Source organism: Alnus glutinosa, chromosome 8, assembly GCF_958979055.1.
Source record: "Alnus glutinosa chromosome 8, dhAlnGlut1.1, whole genome shotgun sequence".
Taxonomy (NCBI): domain Eukaryota; kingdom Viridiplantae; phylum Streptophyta; class Magnoliopsida; order Fagales; family Betulaceae; genus Alnus; species Alnus glutinosa.
The window spans coordinates 24,607,162-24,626,902 of record NC_084893.1 but is presented as its reverse complement, the minus strand read 5'-3'; the positions used below and the strand labels follow the sequence as shown (position 1 = coordinate 24,626,902).

Here is a 19,741-nt window from a genome sequence, read left to right as displayed (position 1 = left end):
AAGTAGCCCATGAGACAAATGCAGAGAATATAGGTGCAGTAAATACATAATCAGTTTCCACAGACAAAGGAATGTTTAAAGAATTCAAAAACCTGCATTAACAGAATAATTTCTCAAACATATTAGTAACATAAGACTCATACATAGCTACTACTTCAATATTATCAAAACAAACTTAAATCGTTAATAAACGTGACCCTAACATATTAAAAATGTTAGGTTCAATTAATGGCTACAAGGACCTCATCTTTTGACGAAATCAGCATTTTGGAGAGTAAGTGACGCTGAAATGATATCACAAGGTCGGTATGTGCAGAGGAGGTCTAATATGCTATGTTTTCTTCTTCTTCTTTTTTCCCGGAACAACCTCCAAGTTAAAGTTTCACACATCAAGAAGTTAAAAAAAAGTTATATTCATTCTTTATATGCAAATAAAAACAATGTTATATTCATTCTTCAAAAGCATCTATAATAGAAAGCATGATATATTCTTTTGATTTTTATTATAACAAATGCCATACCAGGTAAGATTCAAAGCTCTAAATAGTGCCACAGATGGTGCAACAATCTGCAAGAAAAAAAAAAAATTAATTAATTAATGACAACTCTCCAATTTGCACTTCACCAGGAATTAAATTCAAAGAAATTAATTAATGTCATCAAGCCCTCAGTTTGTCTGCGATAAAATCTCAGAACCTATAGAGTCTCTGTTCACAATTTACACGCATGATAAATCCATCTTTATCATGATAGTGGATAGTGCCCCCCCATCTCCCATATAAGCCAATTCGAAGAATTTGAGAAATACATTATCTTTTCAAACTAAATAATCCAACAATACAGGAAAATTTACAGCATTAGAGTATCGAACAAAAAAAAGCAGACTTTCTTAAACTAAAATTATGAATTGATAATCCAGAGGCTAACCCAGCCCAACCCATCAACTCAGCATCTACCAGCATCTACCAACATCAAAGTGAGGAAGTGAAGTGCACGTGTCAGAACTCAAGAGAGAGGAAAGGGAGAGAAATAGTTTGCTTGAATATTTTTTTTTCCCCTGCTTGAGGTTGATTTGCAGAAATAGAACAACGAGCTCCTGGATTTGTTGGGTGAGAGAGAGAGAGCTGGGCGAGGGTCAGCTGGATTTGCTGGGTCCGAGAGAGAGAGCTGGGAGAGGGTCGGTCAGTTGTTGGCTGCCAGTCGATCGGTGGGCGCTGGTCAGCTGGGTTCGCGAGAGAGAGAGAGAGAGAGAGAGAGAGAGAGAGAGAGAGAGAGAGAGAGAGAGAGAGAGAGAGAGAGAGAGAGAGAGCGAGCTGGCCGAGGGACGGTGTGGGTCAGAGGGCGCCGATCGGTGGGGGAGGGGACGGTGGCCGGAGAGGGGGAGATTTGGGTTCGCGAGAAAGAGAGAAAGAGAGAGATAGAGAGTTGGCCGAGGGACGATCTGGGTCGGTGGGTGGTCGGTAGGCGCCGGTGGGTCCGTGGGGGAGATTTAGGAAATGGAGGGAAAATTTCTTATGTGAATCTGAAATGCTTTCCACCAGCGTTTTCAACATTTATTTCTGATTTTTTTTTTTTAAAAAAAAAAAAGAAAAAAAGAAAAAAGAAAAAAGACATGCCACGTGGGTCAAGAGCTGGACACCAGCCGAACTCTTGACGCACGTATAGTACTACTCCTTGTATTGACTAAGCTATTTTGAAAGGAGATATGATGATCACTGGAATTTCTTTTTACTTTCTGTTTGGTATTTGCTTTTCTAATCGCTAAGAGAAAAAAAGAAAAGAAACGTTTCTGTTCTAGTCTTTTAGACTTAATGCCTCAAGAAACAACTAACAAGTATGATAGTGGCACACCAAAATTTCTCTGGTATGAATGTTGCTTTTGTTTTTGACTTTATATGTTCACTTCTTTGGTTTTGTTTTTTTGGTTGAATCATTTCGAATAGTGCTCAAATTAAAGGAATATTCGTTTGAGAAATATTGTTGTAATTGAAGTTCAAGACGGATGAAATCTTTGCCTTAAGTATGACAGAAAGGTGCTGGAATAATGTATAATTGTACCATTATTAGGGGACCTTTATTATTTTTATTTTTTATAATCTCAATACAACAATTAGGTCATTATAGCATCTTTTGTGTAAGGACCCACAGAAAGTGCTAGCCACATCTACATTATCATTTCAAACAGGCTAGTCAAGCTGCAATTAGAGTTCCGTATAATCGCGTATAAAGCTCAGACTCACATTAGTAAAAAACATGTTGGAAATTATTTAATCCATGTAGCGTCTACATGGGATAGTAGAATTAGAATCCTAATTGAGATCAAATTGTAGGTGAGGTGGTTATTTGAGAACTCCCCACTAATTTGGATTAGAATAGGACTCTACTATCTTAAGTTGCTCTCTACTAGAACTTCTCCCTTCGTAGGATTCTAGTAGAGAGTCACTAAGTTGGTTTTAAGAGGACTGAACATACATTTCAGTTGAATACTCAATAATTACTAAGAAAATTGATTTTTTTTTTTTTTTTTTTGTTCCTCTCTCTACATCCATAATATCTAGGATAACCATCAAGAACTCTAGAATTTGAAGTGTGGAAATTCTAAGGAAACTCTAGTAGCCTCTTAGGTGACAAAGAAGAGCTCTTGACAAAGAAGAGCTCTTGGTCATGTGATCATGCATTGGACGTGGGCTGTAAGACAAGCATTGAATCCGACCTGTGAGAGATTCGCTTGGAGTGAGGTATATCGAATAACTTTCGTTTTATAAAACTAATGTGAGACTTAGCATCCATGAGCACCTTTATAATCTACTTACTCAATGCATGCAATTCATCTTCTAAATGTGAGACTAGCTTTCTGGGGGTGTGACAATCTTCCCCACTCATCGCGACATGGTGTTATTAAGTTGCTCTGATACCATTTGTTACAATTCATCCGCTCTATCACTTCAAAAGGATTTGTCAAGTTACAACTGGTTAGAATCACTTATAAATTTCAATCTTACTTAATAAGGAACCAATGTGGAACTAGGACTCATGAGTGGCTTTATAATCCCCCCACTCAATGTCGTCAATTCATCCTCCCAATGTGAGACTAACTTTTTAGGGTGTCACATATTCTGCTATGTTTTGATTGTGAGTGGGAATTTGTTTTTCATGCGACTCTTTTTGTTCAGATATCTAACTATATTAGACCAACAATTGTACTGTGCGTGATGCTAGGTTCTCTAGAAATTTTCTTTGCATGATCTTAGACTGCTTCATCTGTTTTAGTGTTGTCAATTAAGTTGTCACTGCATGTCACCAGTGGTACATGGCTTGTGGTCAACTTATCTTTACTGGCTATTAATCACAGCATGCCAAAATGGATCTTCATTCATTAGTTTTCCAACCAAGTATCCAAAGTCCCCTTTCCATCAATCATTTAAAATGCTTTTAGTGATTCCTTAAAAAAGAAATGAAGATATCATAAAATCATGAGACAAGAGGACAATATTAATTAATTTTCAGTTAAGTTCCAGATGCACTGAAATTAAGATGCAATATGGTTCCCATGCAACCATTTGGAAGCATATGCCATCTTAGCCTTGTTGAATTGGTCCATAGTATAGCCAATTGATATTTGGCTGTACTGCATCTTCCCGTTTAATAGCTCTGCAATCAACTTAGCAAAAAATATTGCTCTCTTTTCCATTCGCTTAACATGTTGATATCTCTCTTCCTCTCTTGCTCTTTGTTTGGCTAAAGGAACATTTCTCGTGGAAAATTATGTATAGCAAGCAGTTCACAAAAAGTTTCCTTTCGATTGATTTCATTTCCAAGTCGAGCATGAAATACTCAATTTCATGCCTTTTTGATATTAGGTATGGAGACCTTTGGACAAGTAGTTATCATGGGGGAACAGTTAAGCTATTGCTATGGCCTTGATGAAAAGATGCAAAGGCTTAAAAGAAAATTAGAAAACCCGAGTCAGTGTCTTTAAAATTTCAACATAAAGCCAACACGGAAAACATAGAACTCGCCGTCTCTGATTATTAAGCGACGCGGAAAGGAAAGAGAGATGGAAGCAATGGCGTCTGAGCTAAGTGGCCCATTTTTTTAATCTCTGGTACGTGTGGAGGGTGGGATTAGGAGTGGAGGGGTCTACACAATTTTTTTGTGCGCATTGGCTTGGTCCAATCATAAGGGGACAGGTTTTCAACGACCCTTTTTTTTTTTTTTTTTTTTTTTTTTTTAGTGTTGCACAAGCAAAAAAAATAAAAGAATACTCGAATTGTGGAATGAAGATTAAACTTAATGATCAAATCATTATAATCAGTTTATTATATTAAGGAGAATTTCACTTATAATTTCTGATTTTTCATTAATTTTATAAAAAAGTATTCAAATTTTAAAAAATGTCAATTTAGGGTATTCATCTTTCAATTTTAACATTCTGTTTAAATTTTTCATTAAATCTTATCAAAATTCTCAAAATACCAATTTTTTTCTAGGAAAAAATATTATTAGAATTTAGGTGTTAGTAAGAATTTAATGGAATTTGTAAAAATACCTATGCCTAAATCTTTAAAAAAATTTATAATTTTTTTTTAAAAAAAAATAAACACATGAGTATTTGAAATTTTTTGATAGGATTTAACGGAAAATTCTAACAGAGAATTAAAATTGAAAAACAATTAAAAGATAGATATTCTAAATTGATACTTTTTAAAATTTGGATACTTTTTTACAAAAGTGATAAAAGATCACAGGAATTACCAGTGAAGTTTTTCCTAATATTCATGTAAGGAGTCAATATAATCAGCTTTCCAGTATTTATATTGTGGGAAATCAAATATGTATTTGGTATGTTTGTTAATATATTTTCTGTCAGTAATTTTTTTTTTTTTGGGGGAAAAGTACACATAACCTCCTCAAACTACTACTCAATTGTCAATGTACCCCCAAAACTACCAATTGTGTCAATGTCCCCTCCAAAACTATTAAAAAATGTCAATGTCCCCCCTAAGACCAACAAAAAGACAAAAATGACCTCAATTTTTTTGAATGAGACAAAAATGTCCTCATAAATTAAAAAAATTAAAAATAAAAATAAAAAATTAAAAAAAATTAAAAACTAAAAAAAAAACGAAAAAAAATTAAAAAGAAAACGAAAAAAGAACAATTTTTTTTTTTAAAAAAAAGCAAACAAAAAACAACTGAAATTTATTTATTTATTTAAAAAAAATAAAACAAATGAAAAAAAGAAAAACCAGTTTTTATTAAATTAAAAAACGAAAAGGAATTTTTTTTTTTAAAATAAAAAAAAGGAAAAAACAAAAAATAACTGAAATTTATTTATTTATTTTTTAAAAAAAAACAGTTTTTATTAAAATAAAAAAACGAAAAAGAACAATTTTTTTAAAAGAAAAAAAAAGCGAAAAAATAACTGAAAATTATCATTTTTTTAAAAAATAAAAAATAAAAAACAGTTTTAAATTTTTTTTATTATTTTTTGGAATAAATTTTTGTTATTTAATAATTTTTATTTTAGTTTTATTTGATTTTAATAATTTTATGAAGGACATTTTTGTCATTAAGGGGACATTGACATTTTTTTGGTAGTTTAAGGGGGGACATTGACACAATTGGTAGTTTGGGGGGTACATTGACAATGATGTAGTAGTTTGAAGGGATTATGTGTACTTTTTCTTTTTTTTTTAAAAGGTATCTGGTTATTTATTTTATATTTTTGCGACTATTTGGTGTTTTATATATTGGGTGTTTTTGTTAATTTTTTAAATTCTAAAACAGAAAATAAAAGACACAACAAGTTTTTAACAAACATAGCCAAGAGAGTGGTTTTTATTACATCCACACTGAAAGCAATTGGTGAATTAGATTTTTGGTAGATAATGTACATGATTTTCACAAATCAAATGAGAGAAGCAAAAATGCATACCAACCAAAAGTGCATTTGAAATTTGGTTAGGTAGGTGGTTAGTAGTTTGGAAAACAACCAAGTAGTTTGGTTAGAATACTCAGCATATCTGTTTTTATTAAGTTAATGATTCGAGAAATAATTAACAAGTAGATCAAACATATTCAACATAAACTCCAAACTCATCTTAAAAACTACTCTTACTCGTATGATAGCTTAAGCACTTAATAAATATTTAATTATCACACAAATTACACCTTAATCCACAATGCTAGGTCAGACTCTTTGGGAGCAACAAGGTGTAATAATATTTTATGGAGAAAAAAATGTTACATATATTTTCACTCCCGTACTCTTAAATGTACATTATTTGATATGACCCTAAAAATTATCATTTGATTCAAAATTTAATATCGATTCATCTAAAATCTAATAATAATTTTTAGTGTTATGTCAAAAAAAAAATATACATTTAAAAATAGAGAAAATTCATATTTATCCCCTAAGTTTTCATATGATTTGGATCTACTCCTTAAGTTTTCATTTTTGAAAATAAGGTCCTTAAGTTTTGCACAAGTTTCAAATTGATCTCTCTATTACTTTACTGTCAAAGTTAATGATTTTCTATTTATCACATGTGTTTATTTGACAATCTAGGGTTCATGTTAACACCCAATACAATGTTAATGTCTAATTATCTATATCAGGATCAAAGTTAACGGTTTTTCATTTAATATTAAAATCTAAAAGATTGAGATGACGAAAAAAATGTTTTTTTTTTTTTTTTTAAAATTTATGGATGACTTGGCGCTTAATGATGTTGTATTTCTTTGCATTAGTATTAAGTGTTGATATGGATGCTGATGTGTCAATTGAGACACATGAAATTTGACAAACTATTACTTTTGAGAAAAAAGTGATAGAGATGCCTACTTAAAATTTGTGCGAAACCTAAAGACCATATGCTTGAAATTAGAAACTTAATAACTAAATTCAAATAAGATAAAAACTTATTTGACCATATATGTGGATGGAATCAAAGAAGAAACTACTTTTCGGTGCCTATATTTCAAGTGCATACTTGGTCACTCTGGATATTACATCGTCCATACATTTTTAACTTTCACCATATTTATTAATGTTTGGATGACTTTGAATGACCCTGGATAGTGGCTCCGATCCGGTGTTGCTTGGTGAGGGGATTCAGCACCCACCTAGACTGTCTTTGTCACTATGGATTATATTGCTTCCCCACCCACCCCCATATCGATCTTTGCATTTTTTTTTTTTTTACAACGTTAAGGTTCATGTATTTTATTGTTACTATATGGTAATTATGATTGATTTACAAGTAAATACTACTGCTGAGTTCTTTGTTGATGAGTATATTGTCAAATTGCAAGGTCATGTCAGACTTTGTTTTTAGTCTTTTGTTTTTTCTGTTTTCAAGTTAAAGACATTAATAAGCAACTCAAACAGTTTTCACCTTTACGTTATGTCAAGACAAAAAAATATTCTTCATATTTTTAAATGATATTGCATTATGTACACCGTTAAATAAAACAATCGAACCATAAAATAATTTTCCTCCATTTCAAGTAAAATGAAAAGGACTTGATCCCTTGACAAAAAAAAATAAAAATTCTTACTAATGGCTTGTATTGCAACATCCCTCTAGGTTTATTTATTTATATCTTATAGTTCCAATCTTGGAAATTGCAAGTTGCAACCATAAGAGTAGAAGGGTCAATGGCAGAAAATATAAACGCCTTCCTGATACTTGACAATTGATATGTCTTCACAAGAAATCAGGCCAAAAAGGAGACAGAGAGAGAGAGAGAGAGCCTTGAACAAGTCATTTTCTTCATATCAACATGGAAGTACGTACAAGACACCATTGACTAAATTTATTAATTTATTCATTGACTAAGCTCATGGATATCCATCCTAAGGATCTCAGCCACTAAACTAAACTTTGCTTCGCTTTCTTTTAATTGCGAAAAGTTAAAACGGTGCGTTTTAGGAGAAACAGGGATGCTGGCTTCCTGGCTGGTGGCGTTGGTCTGCTCTGCTTCTGTTTGTCTAGAGCTCCCTAATCATCTCCTCCAAATTTTCGTGGTCGTAGGGCTTTCGACGTCGCGAACTGTATGTTTTTCTTTCTCCTTCTAGCTTTGTTTCTTCGTATTGTTATTCTTATACTTCCATCGTTTTATGGCATTCAATACTCTGTCTGGTGTCCAAGAATTTGGAGGAAGAGTGACGAAATTGAAAATTTTTGAATCATTTTTTCCGGAAAAAGAAAAGTCCAACTCAATTCTAATAAACATGATGCCACTATCGGTTTGAGGAAATTTTTCATATAAATCTTGATCTGTTTTTGCTTTTTACCTTATTTTCCATGGTTTTCGCACCAACCAAACCGTAGATTAGGGTTTGAATGAATTGATTTTATTCTTTGTTTTGCTGGATTATTTGGAATAACTTGGAAGGCAATATGTGATGGGAAAGTCTACTTGAGGCTTTGCTTTCAGGTGGAATAAGTTTATTTGTAGTGGATATATTTGCATACCAAGGCTCTCCACACTCCATTTTGAGAATGTTGTTATACATGAAACCGAATTTGCCTTCTTATTTGATCATTGAGACCCTTTTGCTTTTGGAGGACTGTGTCAAGATGCTTGTGTTATATATTTGCAGACTTTTACGTGCATACATGCATGTTATGCGCACCTCTCATTTGCGTTGTTAATATCACACATAGTTGTCACATATGTTAGAAATCAATGGTACAAACGAGAGTTGTGTTCAAGAGATGTGAACAAGAAGTGTTCAAATATAGTTTTCCTTTATGAATGTGGATGATGCGCATTAGCTTCTTTATTTATTGTGGTCACACATGGTCAAATTTTGCACGTTTTTTCTGTCTTGTTTGTTTGTTTAAGTTGGGTGTACTCTCAACTGTGGTAAATTGTTTCGTTTTATTGTTTCGTAGGTCTAGTTGAGAAGTGGATCCATGAGATCATTTTAGGGGCAGACGAGGCAGTGTTGCCCTTGACCAGACCATGGATAGTAGTTAGCACTCAGCCTAAAAATCAACAGAAGAAAATGGGGTCTGAAGAGAAGAATGCTGCGGTTCATGAAGAAATGAAGAGAATGAAGCGACTTCCTGTGAACAGCACCTATGCTACTCATCGTTTGCGGGTCCTCAATAAAATATTGCAACTTATATCCATTCAGGTTTGTGACATTGGACCTACAGTTGTCATCTAAATCATACATTATAATTATTGCCACAGTTGTTAGGTATTAACCCTTTTGCATCTACTTCTAAAACTGCTGCTACTTATTGTGTGGATATGGATTCGAGTACATAATACCAAAGGATGTCTTTGGAAAAGTGAGTGCAGCCTGACTCATGTTTTGGTATTGCTCAAATGGTAATTAAGGTTCAGTTACCTAAAATAAGGATAATTAAGAATCTGGAAAAAGGAAATATTTTAGAAGAAATGAAAAGAGGGATGTAGTGCGTATATAAGGTCAACTCTAACAAAGTGAGGAACTATTTTATAGGACATAGAATTTATCTTGCTTATCAAGTGGTTCGGTTAGATGCATGAAGACCATTATTCCCTACTTAAAATTAGCACAAATGGATTAACCAATGTAAATGGTGCAGTGTCTAATTGAGAGTAATTGTGAAGTTTAAAATGTGGCAACAGATAGAAATGTGGAAAGAGGGGAGACATAATTTTTAGGTCTTTTAAGACCATAGGACTACGAGTGATTTGGATTTCTACCATACAATTTTAGTGTTACATGACCATCTGTTTTGGATTTCTACGAGTGCTGCACCTTGGTCATGTAGGAGAACTAATGAAAACTATTTTCTGAAACTACTAAATATTTAAACTGAATGATAGTTTTATGCAGTAAATAAGTTGCGCCGTGTACATTTCAGTCCTACTTGATCTTTTGATGCTAAATCTGGTGAAGATACTTGATCTTCGCTGAAATTTTTGTAAAACATTGCTTTCGCAGATACAGTAATTCTGATTGATCTAATTTGTGATTTTGATTGCAGAATGTCAGATCTTGGATCCTCTATGCCTGGAAAAAAAACTTGTATTTTACAGAAGGTGGTGCATATCTGGCACGCTGATGTTGGTGTTTGTGTTACTTGTGTATATCTTTCGTAGCTATGCCTGTGGACATGCTCTGTATGATGGGTTAATTATCCGGGAACAAAGTATGCTCTAATTTAATCATGAATTTTTCCCACTTTGCTTCATTTCTGAAGACAACTGGTCTCTCTTTTCCTGTGCGAATCGGTAATTAGTGTCGTCAAAACCTCTGTTTCAGTTTTCCCCGCTTTATAACGCTTCATCAAGCTCGAACTGATGACTTTCACCACGTCAAGGTAACACTCTACCGCTGAGTTATATCCCTTACCCCTTTTCAACCGTCCCAACTAACCAACCCCGTCATCCCCCAATTTCCTCAGTTTCGAGGACGTGAAATTTGGCTTGTGAATATGAGTGAAAGGAAAACCAAGATCAAGCATAAAACTGAAGGCAGCGGCCTAGCTCCAGTTTGCTTCTGTCTCATTTCCTCCTATTTGTGGTCCAAAATCAGCTACTTTATTCAAATTTGATCCAATTGCTTAAAACAATCCATTTAATTTTGACAATTAGGGAAACTTCACTTACCCCTTGAATTGTCACCCATTTTGCAATGTCTTCCTAAAGTTTGCAACCTCTCAATTGACTATATCGAACTTTTACTTTTTTGTAATTTTTCTCACCTATTAAAATTTTCTGTTAAATCGTAACGTAAGAATGTAATGGTGCGTTTGGGTATTGAATCCGAATTTTATTCGAATACACTGCGCGAATTACGGAGTTTGACTTTGTGAGATAAAATTTGAAAAAATTTAAAAAAGTTATATAAAATATGATTTATTTTTGAAAAAAAGTAGAATATTATTCAACTTTATTCAACTTTAATAGTTAAATGTCTCAAAATGCCCTATTTTTTTTTTTTCTTTAAAAAAAAAAATGGTATGGGTGGATTTAACTCACCCAACGGTGTGACCCAACATGGGTCACCAGATCCCATAGTTGGGTCTGGTGACTCGCCGTTGATATTTATTTTATAATATTGATGTCTAGTTTCAACTAACTATTTGATATCTATTTTTAACAATAATTAATTTAAGAGTTAATTTGGACTAATTACCAGGCATTGCACATTGCGGGATGATAAGAAGATAGAAATATATTTTCTGGCATTATTATTTGTTAGTACAGTTTGTGGTACGGTGACGTGTTGTCTTGTGATTCGTCGTCTTCCTTAATAATCGCTCGCCTCGTAATCTGCAAAATAATAAACGATTAGTCGGATGACTAAGTCAGTACAAACTTTACGACTTTTAGGGAGAATTAGAAATCTCAGAACTTAAAGAATATATCTCAAATACCTGACGTTGTAGTCTTACTTATAGGTTCACAGTCCACAGTTATGAAACTGTTGGAGTGCGTGAAGCATAATCTGATTAGGAGTCTTTAGGCTTATCTTCGTAGAATTTGAATTGGGTAGTAGAGTCTAAACTAAATAGGACATTATCTCTTCATCTGATGTTATACTATTAGATACTTTATCCCATATTTGATGGTATATGAGTCTATCTCGATATACTCGGGATATGAGTCCTTTTCGAAGGTAACGACGGATCCTGTACTTAAGTCTGATCTGGACGGACCAACCTAATGGGCTGGGCCCCTGATATTACTTTAGGCCTACGTGTCTTTGGGGCCGATTATTTTCCCAACATTACTCTTATGTATAAATAGTAACAATTTTTTTTTTTTTTTTTTTTTTTTTATGCATTTTAGTTTGGGAATAATTCGGGCCATTCGGCACGTGCAATCTTTCTTCCGGACGAGTTGCCATGTTTAAAGCATGCGCGGACATTCCACAGTTCCACTCGCATGCACGTATATTGTAAGAATTGATGCTTTACCATTTCGCCTAAGGAAACTAAAAGTTGGCATCTTGACTTTTCGTTTTAAGAGAGATCACAGAGAGAGAGAGAAGAAAGTGTATTTTCCCCAAGAGATCAGACATAGCCATCTCGATCGCTTTTTCCCTTTGAGAGAGAGAGAGATGGGGATTTGGGGTTACGTTTGCTCAACAAGTGAGTCACTGAAATGGAACACACCAGATCTGACGGCGGTTAAGGGCTGGGGCTCGAGCTCTTATGATTTCGGCTTGGCTGCCGGTACGAAGATCAACAACGTTAGGATCAACGCCACCCAGACGCTGAGCCAGTACATGTCGGACGAGGAAACCCGGTCCAGGATCCGCCAGTTCGCAGTCGATTTGGCAAAAAACGCCGTCTTTTATGGCTGCCGGGAGGGTCTCAAGAGCGTCCCAGGTATATAACTCGCATCTCACACCACCACCGCTTTTGTTTGTGTTCTACTTTCTTCTAAATTCATGTGAAGGATTACATGTATCATTTATGTTGCTTCTAGCCGTACTTTCGTTTTGGATTAATAATCGGAGCAATGTTTTTTGGATTGGCAATTAAATTCCTTTTTTCTTCACTATTTCTCTGGAGTTGTAGATTTATTAGTACCCTGTGCGTATTTTCACTCTACAAAATTTGCTCTTAAACTCAACAAGTTTTTTCTTTTACGGGAAAAATGTAAAATCAATCCATTTGGTTTACCTCATTTACAATTAGCTTGACGTTGTATTAAAATGAACTCAAAAGTTTCTTAGATATGCAAAAATAACAATATACTTCCTGTAAACAAATTCAGTCAAAATAATTGGCGGTTTCGTTAGCGTGTCATGTTAGTGCTAATAAAATGAGGACATGTGTTATACTCTTAATAAAAAAAAAAAAATTAGGAAAAATATATTTTACCCTTCCAAAGTTTTACAACTTTTTCACTCTTGACTTAAACGTTTAAAAATTGGCAATGTACCTCAACAAAATTTTCAAAATTTTCAATGTAATCCATCCGTTAGCCATTTCCGTATTCTTTGATGGAAAATGGCTCATGTGCATTGTACGTGCATTTTTCGGTACAAACTTTTCAAAATTACCCCACATACACGTGTTGAATTCTCAAAAAAATTCCATATAAATTTTTTTTTTTTTGTTACAAAAAAAAAAAATTACGGGTGGCTACCGTGGCTTGGTTCGGCCACCCCCATGGACCGTGGGGTGGGGGTGGCTTGCATTGATGCTCGAGTCTTTTGCTAGGTTTTCCCTTCTTGTACAATACTCATTGTTAGTTTCTACTGCATTTGCAGGTGGAACATTGGTTTATGAGGTTTTCTCGCGATCAATTCATGAACTGGAGATGAAGGAAAGAATTAAGAAGTATGCAGTTCTTGAGAGAGCAAAGAAGCATCAGCCTTGTGCAGATTTGAAGTCGACCGTTTATAAAAAACCAGAAGATGTGATAAGAGCCTTTGGCCCGTTCGAATGATATATCAGCTCTATCAACTTACTTAGTCTTGAACTATGATAATATATAATTTTTCGTTGGAATTACTGATTATAATTAGACCATAATGCTAAAGCAACGGATGAATTTTAAACTTTTGTCACATTGCAACATACACCAAAGCACTAATTTCCAATAATATTATGTACCTTTCTGTTATATTAAAGTTTACTTCAATGCTTGTATCTGTCCGAGACATCATCTCAAATTGCTACTCCTATATATATTCTCTTAATCTTGCCGATTAGCACCCGCCCTCGTATTCTCGATAAATAAAAATTTGAATGAATTTTGCTTATAAATTTTGATCTTTTATCACTTTTGTAAAAATCTACATAAGTTTTAAAAAGTATCAATTTAGAGTACCTATTTTTCAATCTTTTTTAATTTCAACCATTCATTAGAATTTTTGGTTAAGTTCTGTCAAAATTCTCAAAATGCTTTTTTTTTTTTTTTTTTTATTTATTTATTTATTTATTTTTTTATAGAAAAAAAAAAAGAAAAAAAATTGCTAGGATTTAAATATTGGTCAGAATTTAACAGAATTTGTAAAAATACTCATTCCTAAATTTGATAGGAATTTTGATAATCTCTAGCTCAACTCATATTCGAAATTGGATATGTACATCCTAACAGCCTCCAAGAGGTACGTTTTTCTCTATGGGCAGTTATAATCGTAATAGAAATAAACTGTGGTAGTTATCTTTTTTTTTTTTAACCAAATCTTCTAATGTATGATCACTTCGTGTATCATCTCTTAAAAGGAAACTCAAAACTTGTGTTCGGCACTCCACACGGATCAAGTAAGATTCGACTTTGTCGCAGGTGTTGCCCAAAAGAATTATTTGTACCAAAAAAACATTCAAATTTGAAATGTGATGAGAATGCCATTCCATTAAGTATTTAAGTCCAAACAAAGCCATCACCACTTAAGCCAATTTGGGGTTGCGTGAGGTAGTTATCCCTTAGTTTAATCCATTGTCTTTAGACTTTAATAGTTTATACTGTCTTGAGTTGAAAAGATCATGACAACAGGGAGGGGCATTCTCTGTACACGTTCGTTGCAAAGAAATATTACGGGTGTAAATATTTTATAAAAATTAAAACACACAACAGTAAGAGGGTTAGGCACATTTCAAACATAACTGTGCTGTTCCAAGTCGCGTGCAACAGTGCAACACCGAAAAACAATGCAAAACTCACTTATAAAAAGAAAAAAAGAAGCAAAACAAAGAAAAAGTGTGGCTTTTTGTCGCAGCCACATATTTTCATAATTATCTCTGACAAGGGAAAGTTTGAAATGAATATATCCATTATGGTTATAAAAAAGAAGAAAACTCTCTTGTCAGACACGAATGAAGATGCAAGAATCAAGATACAAATAGGTTACCGTCTTTAATGGGTGCTCTGCGAGCTTGCTGAAGGCAGTGAAGGGAGAGGCCGGAGGTGAAAATTGGTTGGTGCTTCACTGCTTCTGCGCCTCCTACTTTCTAGCTGTTGTAGGAAATTGCAATGCATTTTAAGGAGTGATTTTGGTAATTTATTGAAGAGATTGTTTAAAGAGAAAGATTTGTATTTTTTTTTTTTTTGAAAAAAATATGATTTGTGCTCTTGGTTCTTGGCCGTTGGTTTTTCTAGGTGGAGTTCTAGAGTCTCCTGTAGAAAGAGATAATGCAATTTTCTTTTATTTTACAAAATCGTTGTGTTGTTACTTGTTAGGCATTAAAAGTTCTAACGGTTGGTTTTCCTACGAGGGAGTTGAAGAGTCTATCAAATGAGAGATAAACCAATTTTTTTTTTTTTTTTTTTTTTAAATAAAAAGTAAAAATCATTGTGTTCCTCATACTTAGGTTGATTTTTTCATGGGAATTTCAAATGAGTTTTTTTTTTTTTGCGTAGTCGTAGTGTAATTGGGCCTTATTATTATTATTTTGTTTTGTTTTGTTTTTTTTTTTTGTTTTTATCTACTATTACCAATATTTTTATTGGGAGGCTTCTTCCCCTTCTCCTGGGCCTTAGGCAGTCTTCTTTCCTGGGGCCTTAGGCCCTTAGGCGACCGCCTAAGGGAAGAGCCGCCCTGCTACCTGGCATTACGGGAGGATAATAAGATAGAAATATATTTTCTGGCAGTTAATTACTCTTATGTATAAATGGTAACAATTTTATTTCTTTTATGCATTTTAGTTTGGGAATTACTGGGGCCATTCGGCACGTGCAATCTTTCTTCGGGACGAAGTCGCCACGTTTAAAGCATGCATGGACATTCCACATGCAGTTCCACTCGCATGCACGTATATTGTAAGAATTGATGCTTTACCATTTCGCCTAAGGAAACTAAAAGTTTCCATCTTGGCATTTCCTTTTGAGAGGGGTCAGAGAGAGGGAGAGAAAAAAGTGTGTTTTCCCCAAGAGATCGGACATAGCCATCTCGATCGCTTTTCCCTTTGAGAGAGAGAGAGATGGGGATTTGGGGTTACGTTTGCTCAACAAGTGAGTCACTGAAACGGAACACACCAGATCTGACGGCAGTTAAGGGCTGGGGCTCGAGCTCTTATGGTATATAACTCATAACTCGCATCTCACACCACCACCTCTTTTGTTATTGTGTTCTGCTTTCTTCTAAATTCATGTGTGTTTAAAAGTATTGGAAGGATTACATGTATCATGTATTTGGAATTGAATAATTGAAAAAATGAAACGCCAGTTGGCTTGATGAAAGAAGCTTTATTTATCTAAGAGAGGTAGATTGACTCTAATAAACAGTACTTTTTCCAATCTACTTACTTATTCTGTCTCTTTTTCTTATTCCAGTGGGTATGGCTAATAGGCTTATAAACTTTAGAGGGATTTTTATTTTTTATTTTTTATTTTTTTTAAGGGTGAATGGGAGACAAGTTTAAGTTTCATTTAGTGAATTAGTTGAGAATTTGCACTTTAATGAAATTAGGTGGTTCGAGGGTTAGAAACTTGATTCAGTTTAATCAAGCTCTATTAGGAAAATGATTGTCTCATTATGCTATAGAGAGAAAGACTTTGTGGAAATTGGTGATAGATACTAAATATGATAGTTTGAGGAGAGGTTGGTGTTCTAGGTAGATAACATGATCATTTGAGTGGGAGTGTAGAAATATAAAAGGAAGGGGTGCGATGCTTTTCCAAAATTTGTTAGATAAGAGATGGGTAATGGGTCAAAGGTCAATTTTTTACATGATGTGTGATGTGGTGATCAACCATTGAAGATAACTTATCCGAACTTGTTCAGTTTTGCACGCAATAAGGATGCGTGGGTGACAGATCATATGCAGTTTTGCACGCAATAAGGCTGCGTGGGTGGCAAATCATATGCAGTTTTGATATGGTAATATTCATTGGAATATAATTTTTACTAGATCTGTAAAAGATTGGGAGGCCAATTTAGTCTTTTCTTTCTTTGAGATGTTGTATTCTCTCATAAGGGCAAGGAGATGTGCATAGAATATGTTGGAGGCCTTCCAAAAGGCGTAAGTTTGAAGTGACTCATAGTATCATTTTTTTATTTTATTTTTTATTTTTTAAGTATCATGTTAACCATAACTACTGGTTCCCCTTTTCTGTGAAGGAGTATCTGGAGTATCGAGGCTCCTTTGAGAGGCATTTTTTGTGTGGATGGCAGTATTAGGACAAATATCGACATTGGATAACTTGAGGAAGATGAATATATGGTTTGATGGTGGAGTAGTGTTGTATGTGTAATAAAAGTAAGGAGTCTATTGACCACCTTTTTCTTTATTGTGATGTAGTCAGAGATTTGTGGAACTCACTTTTCAATTTGTTTGGTGTTGATTGGGTTATGCGGCACTTATGCCTAGAAAGAAAAGAAAAGAAATGTTCACGGTTCACGGTCCACTAACAAAGGGTGTCTAATGCAGCATGCTCTACATGTTATGGAAATGCTTAACCATCCTGAAGGTTTCTCGTTTAGAATTCTTTCTGATCTCAATCGTTAGACGCATCATGTGTACCCTGGCCTAGTAATGTCGTATGCAAATCTGGAACTCTAGAATGTTTAAAAATTGTGAACTAGAATATTTTCCCTCAAAATGCATTGATGATCGAGTCTTTTGCTAGGTTTTCCCTTCTTGTACAATACTCATTGTTGGTTTCTACTGCATTTGCAGGTGGAACATTGGTTTATAAGGCTGTCTTGCGATCAATTCGTGGTGAAAAGAAGTTTGATCAGGGTCATGAACTGGATATGAAGGCATTGCAAGCCGAGGTAGCCGAACTGAAGGAAACTCTTAAGTCTGCAGGTCTTGTGAGAGCAGAGAAGCATCAGCCTTGTGCAGATCTGAAGTCGACCGTTTACAAAAAACCAGAAGATGTGATAAGAGTTTTCATGATGAAGGAATTCATGGGCATGCGATTGTTGGATGATCGATCTGATGGTTCCTGAGGTTAGAAGAACAAGCAAGAAATGAGCAGATAATTGGATGTGTGGAGTGATGAAATCTTTAACAGCCTTGAGATTTCCTGTTGTGTAATTTATATGGCATGTAATTATGGAGCCCTTGGCATTGATTTCCCTGTGGCCCGTTCGAATGATATATCAGCTCTATCAACTTACTTAGTCTTTAACTATGATAATCTATAATTTTTCGTTGGAATTACTGATTATAATTAGACCATAATCGGGGGCGGAACTACTCCCAAGGCCAAGGGTTTTTCCAAAAAAAAAATTTTACACTTAAATTTTTATTTTTTATTTTTTTAGTTTTGATCCTCCCAAATTATTATTTTTTAATTTGGCCCCCCCAAATTCTAAATCCTAGTTCCGGCACCTGACCATAATGCTAAAGCATCGGATAAATTTTAAACTTTTGTCACATTGCAACATACACCGAAGCACTAATTTCCAATAATATTATGTACCTTTCTGTTATATTAATGTTTACTCAATGCTTATATCTGTCCCGGACATCATTTCGAATTGCGCCTCCTATATATATTGTCTATCAATCCTGCTGATTAGCACCCACACTCGTATTCTTGATAAATAAAAATTTGAAAGAATTTGGCTTATAATTCTTGATCTTTTATTAATTTTGTAAAAATATATTTAGACTTTAAAATGTATCAATTTAGGGTATCTATCTTTCAATCTTTTTCAATTTCAATCATCCGTTATAATTTTTCGTTAAATCATGTTAAAATTCTCAAAACACTCAATTTTTATTTTTTTTTAGGAAAAAAATAAGAAGAAAAAAATTGATAGGATTTAAGTATTGGTTAGAATTTAACGCAATTTGCAAAAATACCAATACCTAATTTTGATAGAAATTTTGATAATCTCGAGCTCAACTCATATCCGAAATTGGATATGCACAATATCTTAGTAGCCTCCAAGAAAATAAATTGCGGTAGTTATTTTTTTATTTTTTTATTTTAGACAAAATTCTTTGAGGCAGGGCCGCTTCGTATACCATCAATTAAAGGTAAACTTAGAACTTATGTAAGGCACCTTGCACAGATCAGGTAAGATTTGACTTTGCATGCTGTGAGTGTTGCCCAAAAGAATTGTTTGTACCAAAAAACCATTCGAATTTAAAACATGATGAGAATGCCATTAAGTATAAATAAAACCTTCACCGCTTAAGCCAATTTGGGGTTGCGTGAGGTAGTTATCCCTTACTTTAATCCATTGTCTTTAATAGTTTATATTCGTTTTGAGTTGAAAAGATGACAACAGGGAGGGGCATTCTCTCTACAAGTATGTTGCATAGAAATATTAGGGGTGTAATGTCGGTAGGTTATAACTGGCCGACAACCTAGTATCAACCAATAACCGACCAATCGGTTTCGTACTCGGTTAGAAATAATTGATAACCGGCCCCACTGAAGTGGTTACCAATTTTACAAAATATTGAAACCGGTTATAATCGATAACTAAGTGTGTGTGTATATATATATATATATATATTTAAAAAACTAAAATAATAAAATTTAGGATTTTACATTTTTACTTCAATTTCAACTTAGGCCAATATATTGGGTCAAAAAGGTTGAAATATTTTTGTAAAGGGTTAGAAAAGTCTAAATTAAGCCCAAAAAGTATGCCCAATACCCAAATTAGCCCAAAAGATCAATTTTTTTAAAATTTTAGTTACCAGTCTAGATAATCAGGTATTAATCGCGCGGTAACCGTCGGTTATTATAAAACTGGTGAATCGGCTACTCGGTTATCGGAACCGATTGACGATTTTGGCTAATCGGCTCCTCCAATTACGGTTATCAGTTTTAGCTAATAATCAGTAACCGTAACCGAATT

The 19,741-nt window shown here is 34.1% G+C and overlaps 3 protein-coding genes across 6 annotated transcripts in view; all 3 read left to right on the top strand.

Moving 5' to 3' along the window:
- LOC133874836 (probable disease resistance protein At4g27220) overlaps positions 1–19,741 on the top strand; it is an 82,345-nt gene that overhangs the window by 16,386 nt on the left and 46,218 nt on the right. The window lies entirely within an intron of this gene.
- Positions 1–19,741, top strand: part of LOC133874837 (uncharacterized) — an 81,023-nt gene that overhangs the window by 33,696 nt on the left and 27,586 nt on the right. Inside the window, exon 4 of one of the 2 annotated variants that reach the window (XM_062312719.1) lies at positions 9,999–10,205. The exons of the other annotated variant lie outside the window; for it this stretch is intronic. The gene's annotated coding sequence lies outside the window, so the exon portion shown is untranslated. Of the gene's footprint in view, positions 1–9,998; positions 10,206–19,741 lie in introns of those variants that run through there. 2 annotated transcript variants of the gene reach the window in all.
- On the top strand, positions 11,833–18,080 carry LOC133875751 (uncharacterized). 3 transcript variants are annotated; one of them, XM_062313976.1, is made up of 2 exons: positions 11,833–12,350; positions 13,241–13,572. In XM_062313976.1, the coding sequence occupies exons 1-2, from the start codon at positions 11,876–11,878 to the stop codon at positions 13,417–13,419; spliced, it is 654 nt and encodes a 217-aa protein (XP_062169960.1). In that variant the 5' UTR covers positions 11,833–11,875; the 3' UTR covers positions 13,420–13,572. The 3 variants fall into 3 exon arrangements, with proteins under 3 accessions (XP_062169960.1, XP_062169959.1, XP_062169962.1); XM_062313975.1 differs by lacking the exon at positions 13,241–13,572 and adding an exon at positions 17,595–18,080 and having other exon boundaries at positions 11,864–12,350; XM_062313978.1 differs by lacking the exons at positions 11,833–12,350; positions 13,241–13,572 and adding exons at positions 15,753–15,993; positions 17,595–18,080.

Coding starts and splice junctions, on each gene's coding strand:
- LOC133875751 (XM_062313975.1), top strand. CDS start 11,876: ATGCGCGGACATTCCACAGTTCCACTCGCATGCACGTATATTGTAAGA. Junction 12,351..17,594: donor GGGTCTCAAGAGCGTCCCAG/GTATATAACTCG, acceptor CTGCATTTGCAG/GTGGAACATTGGTTTATAAG.